This window comes from Bos javanicus, chromosome 15 (assembly GCF_032452875.1).
Source record: "Bos javanicus breed banteng chromosome 15, ARS-OSU_banteng_1.0, whole genome shotgun sequence".
In the NCBI taxonomy this organism is placed as follows: domain Eukaryota; kingdom Metazoa; phylum Chordata; class Mammalia; order Artiodactyla; family Bovidae; genus Bos; species Bos javanicus.
Window position 1 is genome coordinate 51667215 of NC_083882.1, and position 17432 is coordinate 51684646.

The 17432-nt window shown below is 50.4% G+C and overlaps 2 protein-coding genes across 4 annotated transcripts in view; one reads left to right on the plus strand and one right to left on the minus strand.

Moving 5' to 3' along the window:
* CHRNA10 (cholinergic receptor nicotinic alpha 10 subunit) lies at window positions 1-12952 on the plus strand. Its single transcript, XM_061380686.1, has 5 exons — window positions 1-7556; window positions 8505-8650; window positions 9203-9357; window positions 9994-10526; window positions 11965-12952. Exons 1-5 carry the CDS (start codon window positions 7475-7477, stop codon window positions 12420-12422), a joined length of 1374 nt encoding a protein of 457 aa, XP_061236670.1. The 5' UTR covers window positions 1-7474; the 3' UTR covers window positions 12423-12952.
* ART1 (ADP-ribosyltransferase 1) overlaps window positions 10776-17432 on the minus strand; it is a 26244-nt gene continuing 19587 nt past the window's right edge. For all 3 annotated transcript variants that reach the window (XM_061380682.1, XM_061380684.1, XM_061380683.1), the window contains exons 3-6: window positions 16287-17064; window positions 15309-15350; window positions 11405-13846; window positions 10776-11126 (exon numbers count right to left, since the gene is read on the minus strand). In XM_061380682.1, the coding sequence (XP_061236666.1) occupies window positions 13749-13846; window positions 15309-15350; window positions 16287-17064 (918 nt within the window). In that variant the 3' untranslated portion in view covers window positions 10776-11126; window positions 11405-13748. The remainder of the gene's footprint in view (window positions 11127-11404; window positions 13847-15308; window positions 15351-16286; window positions 17065-17432) is intronic.

Sequence of the window (17432 nt, forward strand, 5' to 3'; positions counted from 1 at the left end):
GACTGGCCATGGGTTAATGAGAGAATAGTTGCAGACTAGATCAAAGGCTAGGTTTATAAGAGTCAATTTGGGGGTGAGGGGGTTGAGATTGATGAATCCTGACTGCTGTACATTTATTTATTTATATGTGTTTGGACTCCCAATGGGGGATGGGGCAGGGTTTCAAATTGCCCAGTGGAATATATTTAGTATTCAAAGTCTCTTTGCTCTTCTTCTCTGGGGTTTTTTAAACCTTGGCACTTCACCTTTCAGTTTCCATTGTGTAAAGGAGATGATGATCCCTGATATGCTGTTTAACAGGGCTGTTCTTGAGAGGGACCAAATGAGGCTGATGAGTAGTAAGTAGGTTGGTGGGTTGGTTCTGTTATTGAGCAATTTCCAGTTAGGATTAGGCCAAAGATTTCTGGGATGCTGAGGAGATGAGAAAGCTGAGTAGATCTTCCTGGTAGCCAGAGCTTCCCTTTCATTTGGGCCCCTGAGGACAAGGGTTACTCAGCTGGGAATCTCCCTCTGTCACTGACTGTGAACCTGTGCAAGTGAGTCATGGAGCACTGCTGCCCTTCTAAGAATTTGTTCTGTTTCCTCACCAGAGGTGTTCTGTGAAAAGTCAATGCTGTAAAGTGGTTAGTCTTTAGAAGTGTTAAGAACTGTGAATATGGGCAGTATTTCCTCTTCAGTTCAGTTCAGTCACTCAGTCATGTCCAGCTCTTTGCAACCCCATGAACTGCAGCACGCCAGGCCTCCCTGTCCATCACCAACTCCTGGAGTCCACCCAAATCCATGTCCATTGAGTCAGTGATGCCATCCAACCATCTCATCCTCTGTCATCCCCTTCTCTCTCATCAGCTCTCTGCATCAGGTGGCCAAAGTATTGGAGTTTCAGCTTTAGCATCAGTCCTTCCAAAGAACACCCAGGACTGATCTCCTTTAGGATGGACCGGTTGGATCTCCTTGCAGTCCAAGGGACTCTTCAAGGGTCTTCTCCAACACCACAGTTCAAAAGCATCAATTCTTCAGCGCTCAGCTTTCTTCACCGTCCAACTCTCACATCCATACATGACCACTGGAAAAACCATAGCCTTGACTAGATGGACCTTTGTTGGCAAAGTAATGTGTCTGCTTTTTAATAATGTTGTCTAGGTTGGTCATAACTTTCCTTCCAAGGAGCAAGCGTCTTTTAATTTCATGGCTGCAGTCACCATCTGCAGGACAGGTTTTTCCCTTTAAAAAAAAATCTCTAAATCAAATATTTATCACTGCAGCTATACTGCATCACAGAGAATAGACTCGCAGTTCAAAGCACATGATAAAAGATGAACAGTGCTTCCCTGGTGACTCAGTGGTAAAGAATCTGCCTGCCAGTGCAGGAGACACACGTTCATTCCCTGATCTGGGAAGATCCCACATGCCACAGAGCAACTAAGTGTATGTGCCCCAACTATTGAGCCTGTGTGCTGGAGCCCCAGAGCTGTGACTACCAAAACCTGAGTGCCCTAGAGCCCGTGCTCCACAAGACAAGCTACCACAGTGAAAAGCCCATGCACCACAGCTAGAGAGTAGCCCAGCTTGCTGCAGCATCAGAGACCCAGCACAGATAAAAAAATTTTTTTAAAGATGAACAGTCTCCTATATTTCAAACTACATTGAAATATATGTTTAAAATTTTAAATTTCTCAAAAATATAAAAAGAATTAGTTGTCTCAACACCCAACAGAGCTGTGGAATCCACAAACTCATACAATGTGCAGAATAAGTATTTCCTCCGCACAACGCTGGAATAATGCCAAAATAATGTTAACAGAAGCCTGGAGATTAAATGCAGGCATCATCAGAGCCAACATCTTTTTTAGGAGCTTTACTCTGACTTATTTTGTTACTTTGTATTTCTAGAAAATTTCAGAGTTTTAATTTGTTGTCTCTTAAAGAACCAGTTCTCAGACCTAATGGTTTTACTGGAGTTCTGCCAGAGTTCTACATTGTAATATATTAACTTGTGCTTTAAAAATTCATTTCTCCTGCTTTCCTAAGGGTTTTTTAAAAATCTTACTGTAAAAATTTTCATCCATACAAAAGTAAAATGATGTCTTAATTTAATCTTAATCTTTACCCCAATTCTTATTCCTGCCCACCCCAATGGGATTTCTAAGGGAGGTCATCATTTCATCAATACAAAAGCATTCCTACCATAAATTTTTATAAATATAATACCATTGTCATACCTAACACAAGAATAATTCCTGAATATTAACTAATATCCTCATTTCCAAATTTCCCCAGTTGTCTCAGAAGTAAAATTTTATTACAGTTGATTTGATTGAATCAGGATCTAAACAGGGCCCACATTTGGTTGATAAATTCTCTCTCTTTTTAAAATGCCCTTTATTTGATGCAGTACCTGAGATGTTCGTCCTTTAGTATAGAGGGCAGGGGCTTCTAGATTAGACTGACTGTGCCTCTACCTGCCTTACTTGCTACGTACCACTGGTTAGATCTAGAGACTTGATTAGACTCATGGTCCTTCTCGTTAGTGGTGCTGTTTTTCATCACTTGGGAAGACACTTGTCTCGCTATCCCACTTTTAGTGATGTTAAGATTGTTGATTCAGTTGTTGTCAGCCTCATTTATAAAGTTTCCATCAAGCTTCCACCTAATAATCATGCCAAAATTCATTATGGTACAGTCCTTAACTTTTTATATACGATTCAGTATTTTCAAAAGTGAAAGTGGCTTAGTCGTGTCTGACTCTTTGTGAACCCATGGACTATACAGGAATGGAATTCTCCAGGCCAGAATACTGGAGTGGGTTGCCTTTTCCTTCTCCAGGGTGTCTTGCCAACCCAGGGATCAAACCCAGGTCTCCCACATTGCAGGCGCATTCTTTACAGCTGAGCCACAAGGTAAGCCCAAGAATACTGGATAGGGTAGCCTATCCCTTCTCCAGGGGATCTTCCCGACCCAGGAATCGAACCAGGTGTTCCTGCATTGCAGGTGGATTCTTTACCAACTGAGCTATCAGGAAAGCCCAGTATTTTCAAAATATAGGCTTAAATCACTTATTGTTCAGGTGTGTTTTCTTCATAATGCCTTTTTAAAAATTACCAATTTTTATAATTATTTTTTCAAACTAACATTTTCACCCCAAAACACTATATATAAGAAATATTTCAACTTTTTTTTTCAGGTAAACATACCAATTTTTCTATAACTGATTCAGTCAATTTATGCAGGTGCTATTTCCAAGTGTTTTGAAGCACTCTTGAATTTAGCCTTTATTTTGCTCTAAAGGTATTGTGCTGCAAAATGTTATTTTTAAGTGTAATTTGAGTGTAAGACAACCTTGTGCCCCCAAATGGTTGCATAACTGCCGCTGAAAATGGTACAGAAAGAAAAATGCATCTTTCACCCCACATCCAACCCTACACCATCTACCACTCACTCTTGTGTCACATTGTCCACCTTTGTTTTTGTTTTGTTTGTTTTGGCCCTGCTGCTGCTGCTGCTAAGTCGCTTCAGTCGTGTCCGACTCTGTGTGACCCCATAGACGGCAGCCCACCAGGCTCCCCGTCCCTGGGATTCTTCAGGCAAGAACACTGGAGTGGGTTGCCATTTCCTTCTCCAATGCATAAAAGTGAAAAGTGAAAGTGAAGTCGCTCAGTCATGTGTGACCCTTAGTGACCCCATGGACCACAGCCTACCAGGCTCCTCTGTCCGTGGGGTTTTCCAGGCAAGAGCACTGGAGTGGGGTGCCATCACCCGTGCCCCTTCCATGGGAAGGAAGGAGTCCTAAACACTGGACCCCCAGGGAACTCTCATTGTCTTTCCCCTTTGGCAAGTACAATAACCCTGGATTTTATTAATTATGTACAAACTATTTTCTAAATTATATAAGAAAATTCACTTGGTGTGCAGTTGTTAATTTTAACACATACAGATTTGTATAACTAACCACCCCACAATCAGGATACAAAATGTTTCATTACCCCCAAAATCTCCCTTTTCCTATCTCTTTACAGTGACCCTCTTCCTATCCCTTATTCCTGGCAACCTGTTCTTCACTGTAGTTTTGTTTTTATACAATGTAATGTAAATGGAGTCATACAATATCTGATTTTTTGTTACCAATTTCTTTCACTTAGTATAGTGTTTTCAGAGTTTATCTGTACTATGTTGTTGTTTAGTCTCTATGTCATGTCCAACTCTTTTGTGACCCTATGGACTGTAGCGCACCAGGCTCCTCTGTCCATGGTATTTCCCAGATGAGAAAGAAAACTGGAGTGGGTTGCCATTTCCTTCTCCAGGGGATCTTCCCAACCCAGGGATCAAACCTGAGTCTCCTTCACTGGCAGGTGGATTCTTTACCACTGAGCCACCAGGGAATCCCCATCTGATAGCATATATCAGTACTTCATCCCTTTTTTAAAAAAACTTTATTAGGATTTTAGTTTTTTTAGAGCAGTTTTGGATTCACAGCAAAACTGAGTGGAAAGCACAGAGATTTCCCACAAACCCCTTGCCCCAGCACATGCATAGTTTCCCCCAGTAGCATTTTGTTGCGTTTGATGAACCTACACTGATACATCTTCATTAGTCAAAGTGCATAGTTTACTTTACATGTGATGATGCTTAGTGTTGTCAGTTCTATTGGTTTAGACAAATGTATAAAGACATGTATCCATCATTATGGTATAGAGAGTGTTTACCATACAGAGAGTATAGAGAGTCTTTTCACTGCCCTAAAAATTCTGCTTTCTGTTGAGTCTTCTCCCATAGTCTCCTGAAACTCCTGCCAACTACTGAACTTCCTACTATCTTCATAGTTTTGCCTTTTTCAGAACGTCATATACTTGGAATCATATAGGATGTAGCTCTTTCAAACTGGCGTCTTTGACTTATTAACATGCATTTAAGGTTCCTCCATGTCTTTTCATAGCTTAATAGCTCATTTCTTCTTAGCAATGAATACTAAATATTCCATTGTTTGGCTTTACCAGTTTTTTATCCACTCACTCACTGAAGAACATTTTGTTTATAGGTTTGGCAGTTATGAATAGAGCTGCTATAAACATTCATGCATGAACTTTGTGTGACCATAAAAGTTGCTACTTCTCTAGGCATTGGATTCCTGGGTCATATGGCTAAGCATATGCATAACATTCCAAAAAACTGCCAGACCATTTTCCAGTGTGGCTGCGCCATTTTTGCATTCTCACAACCCATATATGAAGGTTGCAGTAGCTTCACAACCTCTCCAGCAATTGGCATGGTTAATATTATTTTAGCCATTCTAATAAATATGGAGTATCTCACTGATATTTTAATTTGAATGTCTCTAATATATAATTATGTTCACCACTTTTCATGTGTTTATTGGCAGTTCTTATCTTTTCTTCGTTTAAATGCCCAAATTCCTTTGCCCAGTTTTTTTTCTTTTGTGTGTGTTCTTGTGTTGTTTTTAAATTTTTTGCTCATTTTAAAATTTGATATGGTTTATTATTGTTCAGGTTTTTTTTGTTTGTTTGTTTGTTTTTTATTCCTTTATTTCTCATGTGTTCCCCATCCTGAACCCTCTTATTGTTCAGTTTTGAGAAATTTTTATAGGTTCTGGATACAAGTCCTTTGTTGACTATGTGATTTGTAAATATTTTCTTCCAATCTCTAGCTTGTCTTTTCATTCTCTTAATAGTGTTACAACCCCTGCCTTTTAATTAGTGTATTTAGACCATTTACTTTAATGTAAATACTGGTAAGTTGACTTTAAGTTTGTGAAGTGAAAGTCGCTCAGTCGTGTCCAACTCTTTGTGACCCCATGGACCCCACAGAATTCTCTAGGCCAGAATACTGGAGTGGGTAGCCAGCCTTTCCCTTCTCCAGGGGATCTTCCCAACCCAGGGATCGAACCCACGTCTCCTGCATTGCAGGAAGATTCTTTACCAGCAGAGCCACAAGGGAAGCCCAGAAATACTAGAGTGGGTAGCCTATCCCTTCTCCCAGGATCTTTTCCAGGAATCAAACTGGGGTCTCCTGCATTGCAGGTAGATTCTTAACCAATTGAGCTATCAGAGAAGCCGACTTTAACACTTTATTTGTTTTCTGTTTGTTTCCTGATTTTGATTCCTCTCTTTCTCATCTCTCATTTCTTTAGTGCTGGGTCTCCCCATGCTTTCTAGTTTCTGAGACTCCAATTAAATATATATTTAACACATTCTTTCAGATTCTTTCCTGTTTCCTAAACTCATTTTCTTTTTGTCTCCCTGTGTTGTATTTTGGTAATTTCTTCATCTGTCTCTGAATTCATTAATTGCCTCTTCATCTGTGTCTAATATATTAATTTTAATAAATTAATAAAAATTAAATTAATTAAATATATATTTATTTGGAGTCTCAGAAAGAGAAACTAGAAAGAATGGGGAGAGAAATCTACCTGCTCATTCTTGATAATCCACTTGCTCTTTCATTTTTCAATCCTCATTTCTTAAATCATATTACACATACTTCTGTGTTATTTTTAAAGTCACTCAGTGGTGCCTGACTTTGTGACCTCATGGACTGTAGCCCACCAGTCTCCTCTGTCCATGAGATTTGATCCCTGGCCAGAAAATTAGATTTGACATGCCCCAACTAAGAAAGATCTTGCATGCCTCAACTAAGACTTGGGTGCAGTCAGATAAATAAGTAAATATTTTTTTAAAAAAAAGAACTCAGCAAAGATGACAGAGCTGTAGGGACAGTTGCCATCCACAGGCCCTGTCCCTTCACACCTCTAAGCCCCAGTCTCCTGCAGATTCTGACCCTGGAATCTCCAATCCCCCAAGTTGGGCCTGAACTATGCCTGAGTGCTACCTTACAGAATTTGAATAATTCAGGTCCCAGTGACCTGAGGTGTCAGTTTCAGTTGCTCTGTTCCCATGGACACAGGTGTCCCAACTCTGTAATTAAGCTAATAAAAAGAAAAGGGGGCCGGGCCTGCTGTCCTGTGCCTCGGAGGGACAGAGTCCCGGCCCCCCGTACTGCTGAGAATGCACCAGGCTCACCTAGAGTCGTGAGGGGAAGGCCTTAAGGAAGTCCAGGGAGCTGAAACAGGTAGGAGAAAAGGAGAGAAAGTGGAAAGAGGAAGACCAGGATCAGGGAGGCAGAGACTGAGAGGTACAGAGGGACGGAGAGCAAGACGTAGATGGTTTAGGGGACAGAGAACAGGCCAGAGGCCAGGAGAGGCAAAGACCAGCAGAGAAGGAGAAACAGTAGATGCCAAGGCCTAAGTACTTAAATTCCAGGGCCGGTACAAATAGAGGGTGAGGTAGCTGGAAGGGCTGCAGGGCTACCTGGAGGTTAATTGTGCCCAACAGAGATCCCAGTCTTCCTTCTGACTTCCAGGGACTGTCCACACCACGCTTGCCAGCAGGGCCTGGCACTGCCACAGGTCAAGCCAGGAGGCTCACTCCCAGAGATCTGCCCCTCCTCTGGCTGTGGCAAGGCCATGGGACCCGGGAGCCACCACCTCAGCCTCGGCCTCTCTGTCTCCAGCCTGGGCCTTCTGCTCCTGCTCCCACTCCTTCCAGGTATGAAGCTCAGTAGACCAGTCCTGGCTTCTCTGGGCATTGCTGTTCTTCCCCTCCTCCCCAAATCTCTCTCCACATGCTCTCTCTTCATTCCTGTGCTGGGAAAAAGCTCCATTTGGCGACTTTGGAAGAGTGGGAGCTGAAGAGGGCAAGATGGGGCTTGCCTAGCTGGGGTGGGAACAGTTGAGGGGGGCGCTCCCAGGGATAGGGCGGGAAAAGCCAGGTGGACCAGATCATGAAGGGTGAGTTGGAGCTTTATCTAACAGGCCTGGGGAGCCATGGCTCAGACAGTAAACGATCTGCCCGCAATGCAGGAGACCCAGGTACCATCCCTGGGTTGGGAAGATAGATGCCCTGGAGAAGGGAATGGCAACCCACTCCAGTATTCTTGCCTGGAGAATCCCATGGACAGAGGAGCCTGGAAGGCTAAAAAGTTCACAGGGTCACAAAGAGTTGGACACAGCTGAGCAACTAACACTTTCACTTTCTTTCAAGCAGCTACTGATCTAGCTGAATGTGTCTCTTTAAAAGCGTGATATCTCAGGAGCTTCCCTGGTGGTCCAGTGGTTAAGATAGCGCTTCCAATGCAGGGGCCATGGGTTGGATCCCTGGTCGGGAACTAACATCCCCCATGCTATGTGGCACCTGGGACTCTGTGGTCTAATCCAGCATCTGTGGTGGGGCAGGCAGAATCCAGGTACTTAGGAAGGGGCAGGTGGAGCAGAAACCCATCCGCCTTGCTTCAGAAGACAGTAACTATTCACACTACAGCCTCATTGCATCTGTCCCGGAGGCAGGCAGGGAAGAACTAGAGACAGAACAGGGAGTTAGACAGCTGTGAGACAGCGAAGGCACTGACAGGGCCTCAGTCTTGTGGAGAGTAGAGGGTATGAGCCGAGGCCTCTACTCCGGGGCCTCCGTGGACACCCCTTCTTACTGGTCCTCTAGAGTGCTTGGGAGCCGAGGGCAGGCTGGCACACAAGCTGTTCCGAGACCTCTTTGCCAACTACACAAGTGCCCTGAGACCTGTGGCAGACACAGACCAGGCCCTGAATGTAACCCTGGAGGTGACACTGTCCCAGATCATCGATATGGTGCGTTGCTGTACAACCACAGAGTGTGCTGGAATGGTTGGAGGAGGAAGGAATGGGAAAGGAATGGGGGACGAGGAACTTCCCTAGTGGTTCAGTGGTTAAAACTCCAAGCTTCCACTGCAGCAGAGCATGGATTCTGTCTCTGGTCAGAAAACTAACATCCCGCATGCTGCGTGGTGAGGTTAAAAAAAAAAAAAGGAATGGGGAATGGGAGACTAGGATTACTCTCCAAACAATTCTTTCCTAGAAACATTAATATAACAGCTACCACGTGTTGGCTATTAACCATTGGGTATCCACAATGTGCCCAATACTTGCACACTCGAGTTTCTGACTAGCAGAGATTACCACCCATGTCACTGCAGAGGAAACTCAGGCCCAAGGGAGAAGGGCCTGTCAAGGTCACACAGCAAGACTGTGTGGGGACTGGACTGTGTGGGCAAGTCAGGTCTGGGGGTGCTGACCAGAGCTCTGCAGTTGAGTGTGCACACACAGGGCAGGGCATGCACAGACGTGTGTCCACATCTATGCCTGCTCTCTGCCCCCAATTAGGATGAGCGGAATCAGGTGCTGACCCTGTACCTGTGGATCCGACAGGAGTGGACAGACGCCTACCTACGATGGGACCCTGACACCTATGGTGGTCTGGATGCCATCCGCATCCCCAGCAGTCTCGTGTGGAGGCCGGACATCGTACTCTATAACAAGTACTGCCTGCCTGGGTCCCTCCCCTCCACCCAAGAGATGCCCTTGGCTCTGGGGATGCACTTATCTCCCCATCCCCCACACCAAACCTGACTCTAGGGTGCCCAGTAAGCTTTGCCCTGGGAGCCTTCTAAATGGCCAGGAACGTGTCGGCAGTGGTGGCTGTGTGGTGCAGGAGGGCTTCCTGACACCACAGCTCATGGCAACGACCTACTGGGGGGACCTCACAGTCCCTTGATAGCACCCCCAAGCCAACCCAGGCTGAATGTCTCCCAGGAACCCTCTGTGTGGTTCAGGACTAGTTCTATATCCCTCGCAGCCAGGGTTCTGGGGCACACATACGTCTTTATGTCACATTTCACCCTTCTGGGCTTGAGTCCGTACATTTTCCCCAGGGCCGCTCCAGGCACTTTGCAGATGGCACCCAAGAAAAGTTACCGTGCATCCCGCGTCCCCTTTAGGACTAGACCTGTCTCGTTCTGGGCCCTGCAGGCCCTGGCCCCATTAGGCCTCCAAAGACACAGAGGGCCCTCTGTGAGTCCCCCAGAGGGTTGGAGTCGCACCCCCTCCAAGGGTCAGCCCGGACATCCAACGCTGCGGCGCCTCAGGGAGCCCCCACCCCCAACCCCTGCCCGCAGGGCGGACGCGCAGGCCCCGGCCTCGGCCAGCACCAACGTGGTCCTGCGGCACGACGGCGCCGTGCGCTGGGACGCGCCGGCCATCACGCGCAGCTCCTGCCGCGTGGACGTGTCGGCCTTCCCGTTCGACGCGCAGCGCTGCGGCCTGACCTTCGGCTCATGGACACACGGCGGGCACCAGCTGGACGTTCGGCCGCGCGGCGCCGCCGCCAGCCTGGCCGACTTCGTGGAGAACGTGGAGTGGCGCGTGCTGGGCATGCCAGCCCGGAGGCGCGTGCTCACCTACGGCTGTTGCTCCGAGCCCTACCCGGACGTGACCTTCACTCTGCTGCTGCGCCGCCGCGCCGCCGCCTACGTGTGCAACCTGCTGCTGCCCTGCGTGCTCATCTCGCTGCTGGCGCCGCTCGCCTTCCACCTGCCCGCGGACTCGGGCGAGAAGGTGTCGCTGGGCGTCACTGTGCTGCTGGCGCTCACCGTCTTCCAGCTGATCCTGGCCGAGAGCATGCCACCGGCAGAGAGCGTGCCGCTCATCGGTGGGCTCCGAGGGCCCCAGGGTGGCCAGAGAGGCACTGGCGGGGAGGTTGCCCCCCACCCCGGGGGCTGGCGCATGTGGCCCTCCACAGGTGCAGGGGCCATAGCCGGACTGGCCTGGGTCAACCGAGGCACCCCGCTGAGCATCTTGGGGCCCGGCCTTGTTCTGAAATGGAGGGGGAAGAGATAGGCCCCTTCCTGGGAAAACAGCCCTCCCCACACTTGTAGGGGTGGAGGAAGGAGTTGGTCTCTTTTGGTTTTTTAATTGTATTTATTTATGTCTGTGCTGGGTCTTCACTGGCGCATGAGGGCTTTCTCTAGTTGTGGAGAGTGGGGGCCGCTCTCTGTGAGCACGCAGATTTCAGTAGTTGTGGTGCACGGGCTTAGCTGCTCGGCAGCCTGTGGAATCTTCCTGGACCAGGGATGGAACCCCCCTGTCTTCTGCACTGGCGGGTGGATTCTTACCCACTTGTGCCACCTGGGAAGTCCAGGAGTTGGTCTTTATTCAAGGACTTGTTGGAGGATGATCGACATTTACCAGTATTAGAATAATAGGTGAAACCTTTTAAGTACTCACTGCATGCCAGACATTCTCTGGAACACTTCAGTTGAGTTCAGTTTAGTTGCTCAGTCATGTCCGACTCTTTGTGACCCCATGAATTACAGCATGCCAGGCCTCCCTGTCCATCACCATCTCCCGGAGTTCACTCAAACACGTCCATCGAGTCGGTGATGCCATCCAGCCATCTCATCCTCTGTCGTCCCCTTCTCCTCCTGCCCCCAATCCCTCCCAGCATCAGTCTTTTCCAATGAGTCAACTCTGCATGAGGTGGCCAAAGTACTGGAGTTTCAGCTTTACATCATTCCTCCCAAAGAACACCCATTTATTAACTCAGGGGAGCAGCACCACAGACCTGTGTGCATGCGTGCTAAGTCGCTTCAGTCGTGTCCGACTCTGTGTGACTGTAGCCTGCCGGACTCCTCTCTCCATGGGATTCTCCAGGCAAGAATACTGGAGTGGGTTGCCATGCCATCCTCCTGGAAATCTTCCCAACCTAGGATCGAACTGGAGTCTCTTATGTCTCCAGCATTGGCAGGGGGTTCTTTACCACTAGCGCCACCTGGGAATCCACCAGGAAGGTTCTATTGTAACTTGCCCAGGGCATGGTGGTTCTATTTAAGAGTGTGACTTTCAGGGGACTGTGGGTGAGTCCAGGGAGGGTATCAACCAGGGAGCAGGAAGCTTCTGAGAACCAGATGTGGGGATGTGGGAGGGGAGATGTTGGCCCTTACCTCCTTCCCACTTTCTTCCATTTTGCTTCGAGGGTCCTGAGAGCCTGATGGGGGATGCGCTCATTCCTCCTTGTGTTCAGGCAGCTGGGGAGCTCTGGCCCCCTGAGCTCTTGTTTTGGGCCTCAGTTCCATTTCTCTCTTTTGCAGGAAAGTACTACATGGCCACCATGACCATGGTCACCTTCTCCACGGCGCTTACCATCCTTATCATGAACCTGCATTACTGTGGTCCCAGTGCCCGCCCCGTGCCAGCCTGGGCTCGGGCCCTCCTGCTAGGACACCTGGCACGGGGCCTGTGTGTGCGGGAACGAGGGGAGCCCTGTGGGCAGTCTAGACCACCTGAGTCATCCCCCAGTCCCCAGCCTCCTGACAGAGGCACTGGCCCCCCAGCAGGTCCCTGCCGTGAGCCCCGATGTCTGTGCCATCAGGAAGCCCTACTGCATCACGTGGCCACCATCGCCAACGCCTTCCACAGCCACCGGGCTGCCCAGCGCCGCCATGAGGACTGGAAGCGCCTGGCCCGGGTCATGGACCGTTTCTTCCTGGGCATCTTCTTCTCCATGGCTCTGGTCATGAGCCTTCTGGTGCTGGTGCGGGCCCTGTGAGTCCCGGGGGTCTGCTGCAGCCACAGCACCTCCAGATGGGTATGGATCAGCCAGGCCAGGTGGTGGTCAACCCTCAGGCCACCTGGCGTCTCTCCACTGGGCCTAGGAGCCTGGGACATCCTCTCTTCAGCACTACTCACTTCATGGACCAAGAATATTCATCGTCTCCTCCAGACTCTAAACTCTAAGGGAAATCAGAGCTTGCTGCACCCCTGATTCCTGCAGAGGAGGAACTCTGAGAAGGGTCAAGATCGAAGTGCAGTTTGGGAGGGACAGAACTGAACTTCTGTGCTGAGTTTAGGCACTTTCAGTGGGGAGCGTGCAGGCATGACAGCCCTGCCCCATTTCCTGTCTTCTCTTCCTTCCCCTGTGGCTGCTGTTAGAGAGACTCTGTCTAGCCTGACCCTGTCTAGGGGCTCAGATAAGGTGACTGGGGATTCAGGGTTCCTGGTCCACTTTCCACAGCAGGAGGCCACATAAGGACTTGGCCCCAAAGCTCCAGCTCATAATAAAGTAATGTGTGCCTTGCATCTCCTCCGTGTCCTGTCTTACCCTTAGGCTCTTGGTGCTGCAAGTTGGGAATCCAGCCTCTTAGGGACCTGAGGACCCATGAATCAGAGTGGAAATTACATCTTTGCTGATAAGAAAATGATTAGCATTTGACTGAGATCCCTAAAGGTCTCTCTGCTGTTTCCCTGCTCTCTCCTCTCTGGATTTAGGTCCAATCCTTCTGCGTTCTCACTGTGTGAGCATCACACAGTGACGTCCAGAGAGCTTGACGGTGCCCAAGGTAGGGGCAGGACAGGGACCAGCCACTCACAAGGTGTTTGTTCCTTTCTGACTTCCACGTGTGTTCTGGTACCACCTGCGTACCTTGGACGCAGTCCCTGCCCTCAGATGGGAGACCAGAGGCAGGGCCCCTAACCTAGCAAGGAGGAGAGGTCAGAGAAGGCTTCCTGGAAGAGCGAAGAGGAGCTGTCCAGGTGCACATGGGAGGCATTTGAGTAACAGCAGTGAATACCACAGCCAAGTACTTTCTCCCCAATCACCAGGCCTCCAAACTACTATAATCTATCTCCAGGTGAGTGATTACCTGTCCTGCAGTCCCCCCACCTCTCTTCAGTGTCTGACTCCTAGACCCCTGGGAGAGGCTTAGTCCCCACATTTTCTCCTTCCTGCTCTCAGGCCTGGCAGCTGCCAGAGAAGGTCCCAGAGTTTCCTGCAGATGGAGTTACCCCAGATGGTGGCCACACTCAGAGCACACATGTGGCTGACATCCTCATGTTGGGCAGAGGCTACAGGCAGAGCCATTCAGCAGCTGACGGATTAGAGGAAGCCTGGACTCTCTGGAAAGACTTCGCCAACAAGGAACCAGAGCAGCAGTAGAAGGGACCAGACTGCAGAAAGGGGGCTCTGACCCACGGCTGCAGGGAAAACAGAGGCAGAGAGATTCAGGGACAAAGTGAGGAAGAATTTAGGGAGAAAGGTAGACAGAGATGAAGAGACAAGGAGAGTCCCACTTCCCTTTCCAGAGGTCATTAAGTTTATGCCCCAGCCTCCTGTTGACACCACTGAAGCACTGCAGGGTGAGATGAAGTGGGGTAGAGATCTGAGTGAACTTTGGTGAAGCTGATCTTTGCTCCTCTGCCCAGACTCTGGTGGGAGAGGCACTGGTGGAGGAGAGTCGGGGCTGGGGAGGGGGAATCCTAAACTTTCCCAGTGCCTGAAATGGCATTATCAGAACTCAAGCCAGGTTGGAAGCTGAGACTTGGCTGGTCTTGACTCTGCCACAGATGACTCTGTCATCTGGAGCAAGTCACTTCTGTCTCTGGGCCTCACTTTGTTATGTAATGAGGGCAGTATTTCCTGTCCCACCTCCTTCCAGTTGATTATTGCGCAGTAAGAATAACGTGAGGTGGGGGCCCCCCTGGTGTGGTGGTTCAGAGTTGGGCTCCAGGGCCAGGCTGTCTGGGCCCCATCCCTTGCTAGGTCTGTGTGTGGGGCCGGTTGCTTCACCTCTCTGTGTCTGTCTCATCCGTGGAACAGGGGTGATGACAGTATCTGCACCATCGGGTCACGGTGAGGACTCATGTGCCCGGAACCCTGAGTGGTATTGTGCCATGGAGAAGGGTGGGAGCAAAGTGGAGTCTGAGGCTCCTTCCTGCCCACTGTTCTAAAAGCCTTGAGGGAGGAGGCAGGACCCCAGGGTGAGGAGCAGCTGTGATTTCTTCCCTGAGAATGGCCTGTTCCCAGCTGGAGAGGTGATGCCTCAGGCAAACCCTGGGCCAGCAAGTGTTCAAGAGAAGAGAAGACTCATGGCCACAGAGAATCTGGGGACCATCTAGTCCAATATGCTTATGCTACAGATAGGGAAACTGAGGTTCAGAGAGGAAAAATTGGTCACAGAGTTGGGGCAGAGCCTGGGTTAAAGCCCAGGTCTCCAGCACCCATGACCTGACCTTGACCTTGGGAGGTGGTCTGAGGGAGTTCTGAGCACAGTTATAGACAGAGGGCTCCCCCGCGGAAGGAGGAGAAGGCCTGGGGAGAGCTTTGTGGAGTGGCCCTTCTCACTGTCACCTCAGTGCAGCCTGGAGCTCCCTGGGGTCTGATCAGTGACCTCCTGTGAAGGAGGGGCCTGCCCCAGGCCCGGGTGGAGGGGAGCAGGTGTGTCAGCTCGCCACGTATACACCCCACGTATCCCACATATACACCCTGTGGGAAAGGTTAGCAACCCCCACAGGTGTCTGCTTAAGAAAGTCTAATTTTTATTTTAATAAAAGACGGTTGTTTTTCATTTAAGGGGGATGTTCACCCAGGAAAGGGGCCCAGACCCAGAGCAGTCAGCTCATCTCCGAACAGAGTCCTGCCGATGCCTGCAGCCCTTACCTGAGTTACCCAGACGGCAGCGCTCAGACTTGCATTGCTTGTCTGCAGGAAAGAAACAGCCAAGAATCAAAGGCTCAATAGATCTCAGGACAGAAAGGGACCCCAGAGTACCTCCCTGACTAGCTCTCAGAGAAACTGATGCCTTTTCCCCTAATTCTGCTTCCCTACAGTGGGACCACCCTTGCCTGGGTTTGACTAGACCCACGAGCAGCAGGGCCAGGAAAGCCCCAGCCCTCAAAGCCAGGGTGATCTGGGCTCTCCTTCTCCTCCCTTGGCCTGTAACTTTACCTCTATGCCACACCCACCGCTCCTTCTCCCCTGTCTTGTCCCAGCCAAGGAGGGGCTAGTTTATGTTCTTTGCCAGTCTTCATCACCTTCCGTCAAACATGCACGCTCATGATGCTGTCCACGGTGGGATCTGAAGCCACAGTGGACCTACTCCCACTTGAGATGTGCTCGGTGGATCCAGCCAACAGCCTGCCTGGCATCCCTCAACCAGGACCAGCAGCCCACAGCCCTTCAGTGACTAAGGACCTGTGCCCATCCTCACGATTACTCCTCTGCCTGGTCCTGTGATGGTGGAGAGGAAAGCACCCAAGAACCCAAACTGCCAGAACCCAAACTGCCAGAACCCAAACTGGAACTTAGCGGGATGGCACCCAAATGCTGTCTCACCACCTCACTGTCACCTTGACCCAGTACACGCACAGCCCAGGGTTTCTGCTCAGTCAAAAAACACACTCCTCTCAGAAAACATGGTAGGGGCCCACACTCATTTCTGGCAACAGCTTCCATCTGGGAGAGAAGCCTGAGCAAGGCTGTTTGGCCCTCAGATGGCCAAAAACACCTGTACTGGTCAGAAAATCCTCTCAGCAGGCAAGTGCCCAGCTCTGGCTTAGACTGTGTACGTGTCCCCTGAAAATGGGACGGGGAAGCCCAGCTTGAGCACAGCTGCTGGCTGACATGTGCCCTGCTCACCTTTGATGTACTCGCAGTTGTATGTGCTGCGCTTGCCCACGGCCCGGAGGTAGATGCGGGAGGGGCCCTGGGCTGGCCTGCTGGCGTTGATCACCTGGAAGGTCTCAAAGGGAGGGATCAGCACTTCCTCCTCCCCAGGGAAGAAGGAGTAGCCCTTGATTGGGGCCCCAAGGCAAGTCCAGATGCCAAAGAAGGTGTCTTCCCCAAAGTGCTGGGCCGCAGCATCCTGCAGGGACGCGGAGGCAAAGCCCCCCAGCCTGACAGTGGCCCCAGGCCCGGCCGGCCGGAAGCGCAGGCCCTGCACCCCTCGGAACACCTGGTGGCACTGGGGTGGACGCTGGCCGCTGCTCAGCAGCTGCAGGGCTTCGGTCAGCAGGAAGTGGAGTGTCTTGAAGGAGAAGTGCTGGAGGTAGTGAGCCCGGGAGCGACCCGCCTCACGCACGGCCGCATTGAATTCTTTGTGCAAGGGGCTGTTGGCCGTGTAAGCCAGGAGGGCCACCCCGTGCTCTTCTCGGAAGCCCAGGGGGGCGAGCAGACGGGTAGGGCTGACGCCCCACTCGGGCCCCCAGGCCTGGCGCTCCCGCCACTGGCTGCTTGCCTGTGCCCAGCCATCAGCGTACACTTTGTTGGCCTGGAACTCTGTGCGGTTGAGTTCCGGGAGAGCCGCTGCCATGGCTGTGGCACAGCCAGCATACTGGTCATCAAAGGAGGCCAGGGCCATGTCTAGGGGCATTTCTCGAGAGAGGAGGTCTCGTCGTATGACGGGGTGGCTCTGGGCCTGCGAGAGGGGGAGCAGCAAGGATTGAGAGGTTAGGCCCCAGGAGAACAGGAGCCCTGTTATCCAGCTCCCCCCTCCACTGAGCTGAGTGAGATGAAGGGCCCCAAACACACTTGGAGGGGAAGTGAAGTGAAAGTCTCTCAGTCGTGTCCAGCTCTTTGCAACCCCATGGAGTATACAGTCCATGGACTTCTCCAGGCCACAATCCTGGAGGGGGTAGCCTTTCCCTTCTCCAGGAGATCTTTCGAACCCAGGTCTCCCACATTGTAGGCAGATTGTTTACCAGCTGAGCCACAAGGGAAGCCCTGGAGGGGAAGGGGATTGGGAACTACCAGCAACGGATGCCCTGAGACTGGGCTCCAGGGCTA

What these genes read in the sequence shown, in the direction of transcription:
- CHRNA10 (XM_061380686.1), top strand. Translation starts at nt 7,475, where the DNA reads ATGGGACCCGGGAGCCACCACCTCAGCCTCGGCCTCTCTGTCTCCAGC. An exon ending in CCTGCTCCCACTCCTTCCAG is followed by an intron (nt 7,557 to 8,504) that starts GTATGAAGCTCA and finishes CTGGTCCTCTAG; the next exon opens with AGTGCTTGGGAGCCGAGGGC. An exon ending in TGTCCCAGATCATCGATATG is followed by an intron (nt 8,651 to 9,202) that starts GTGCGTTGCTGT and finishes GCCCCCAATTAG; the next exon opens with GATGAGCGGAATCAGGTGCT.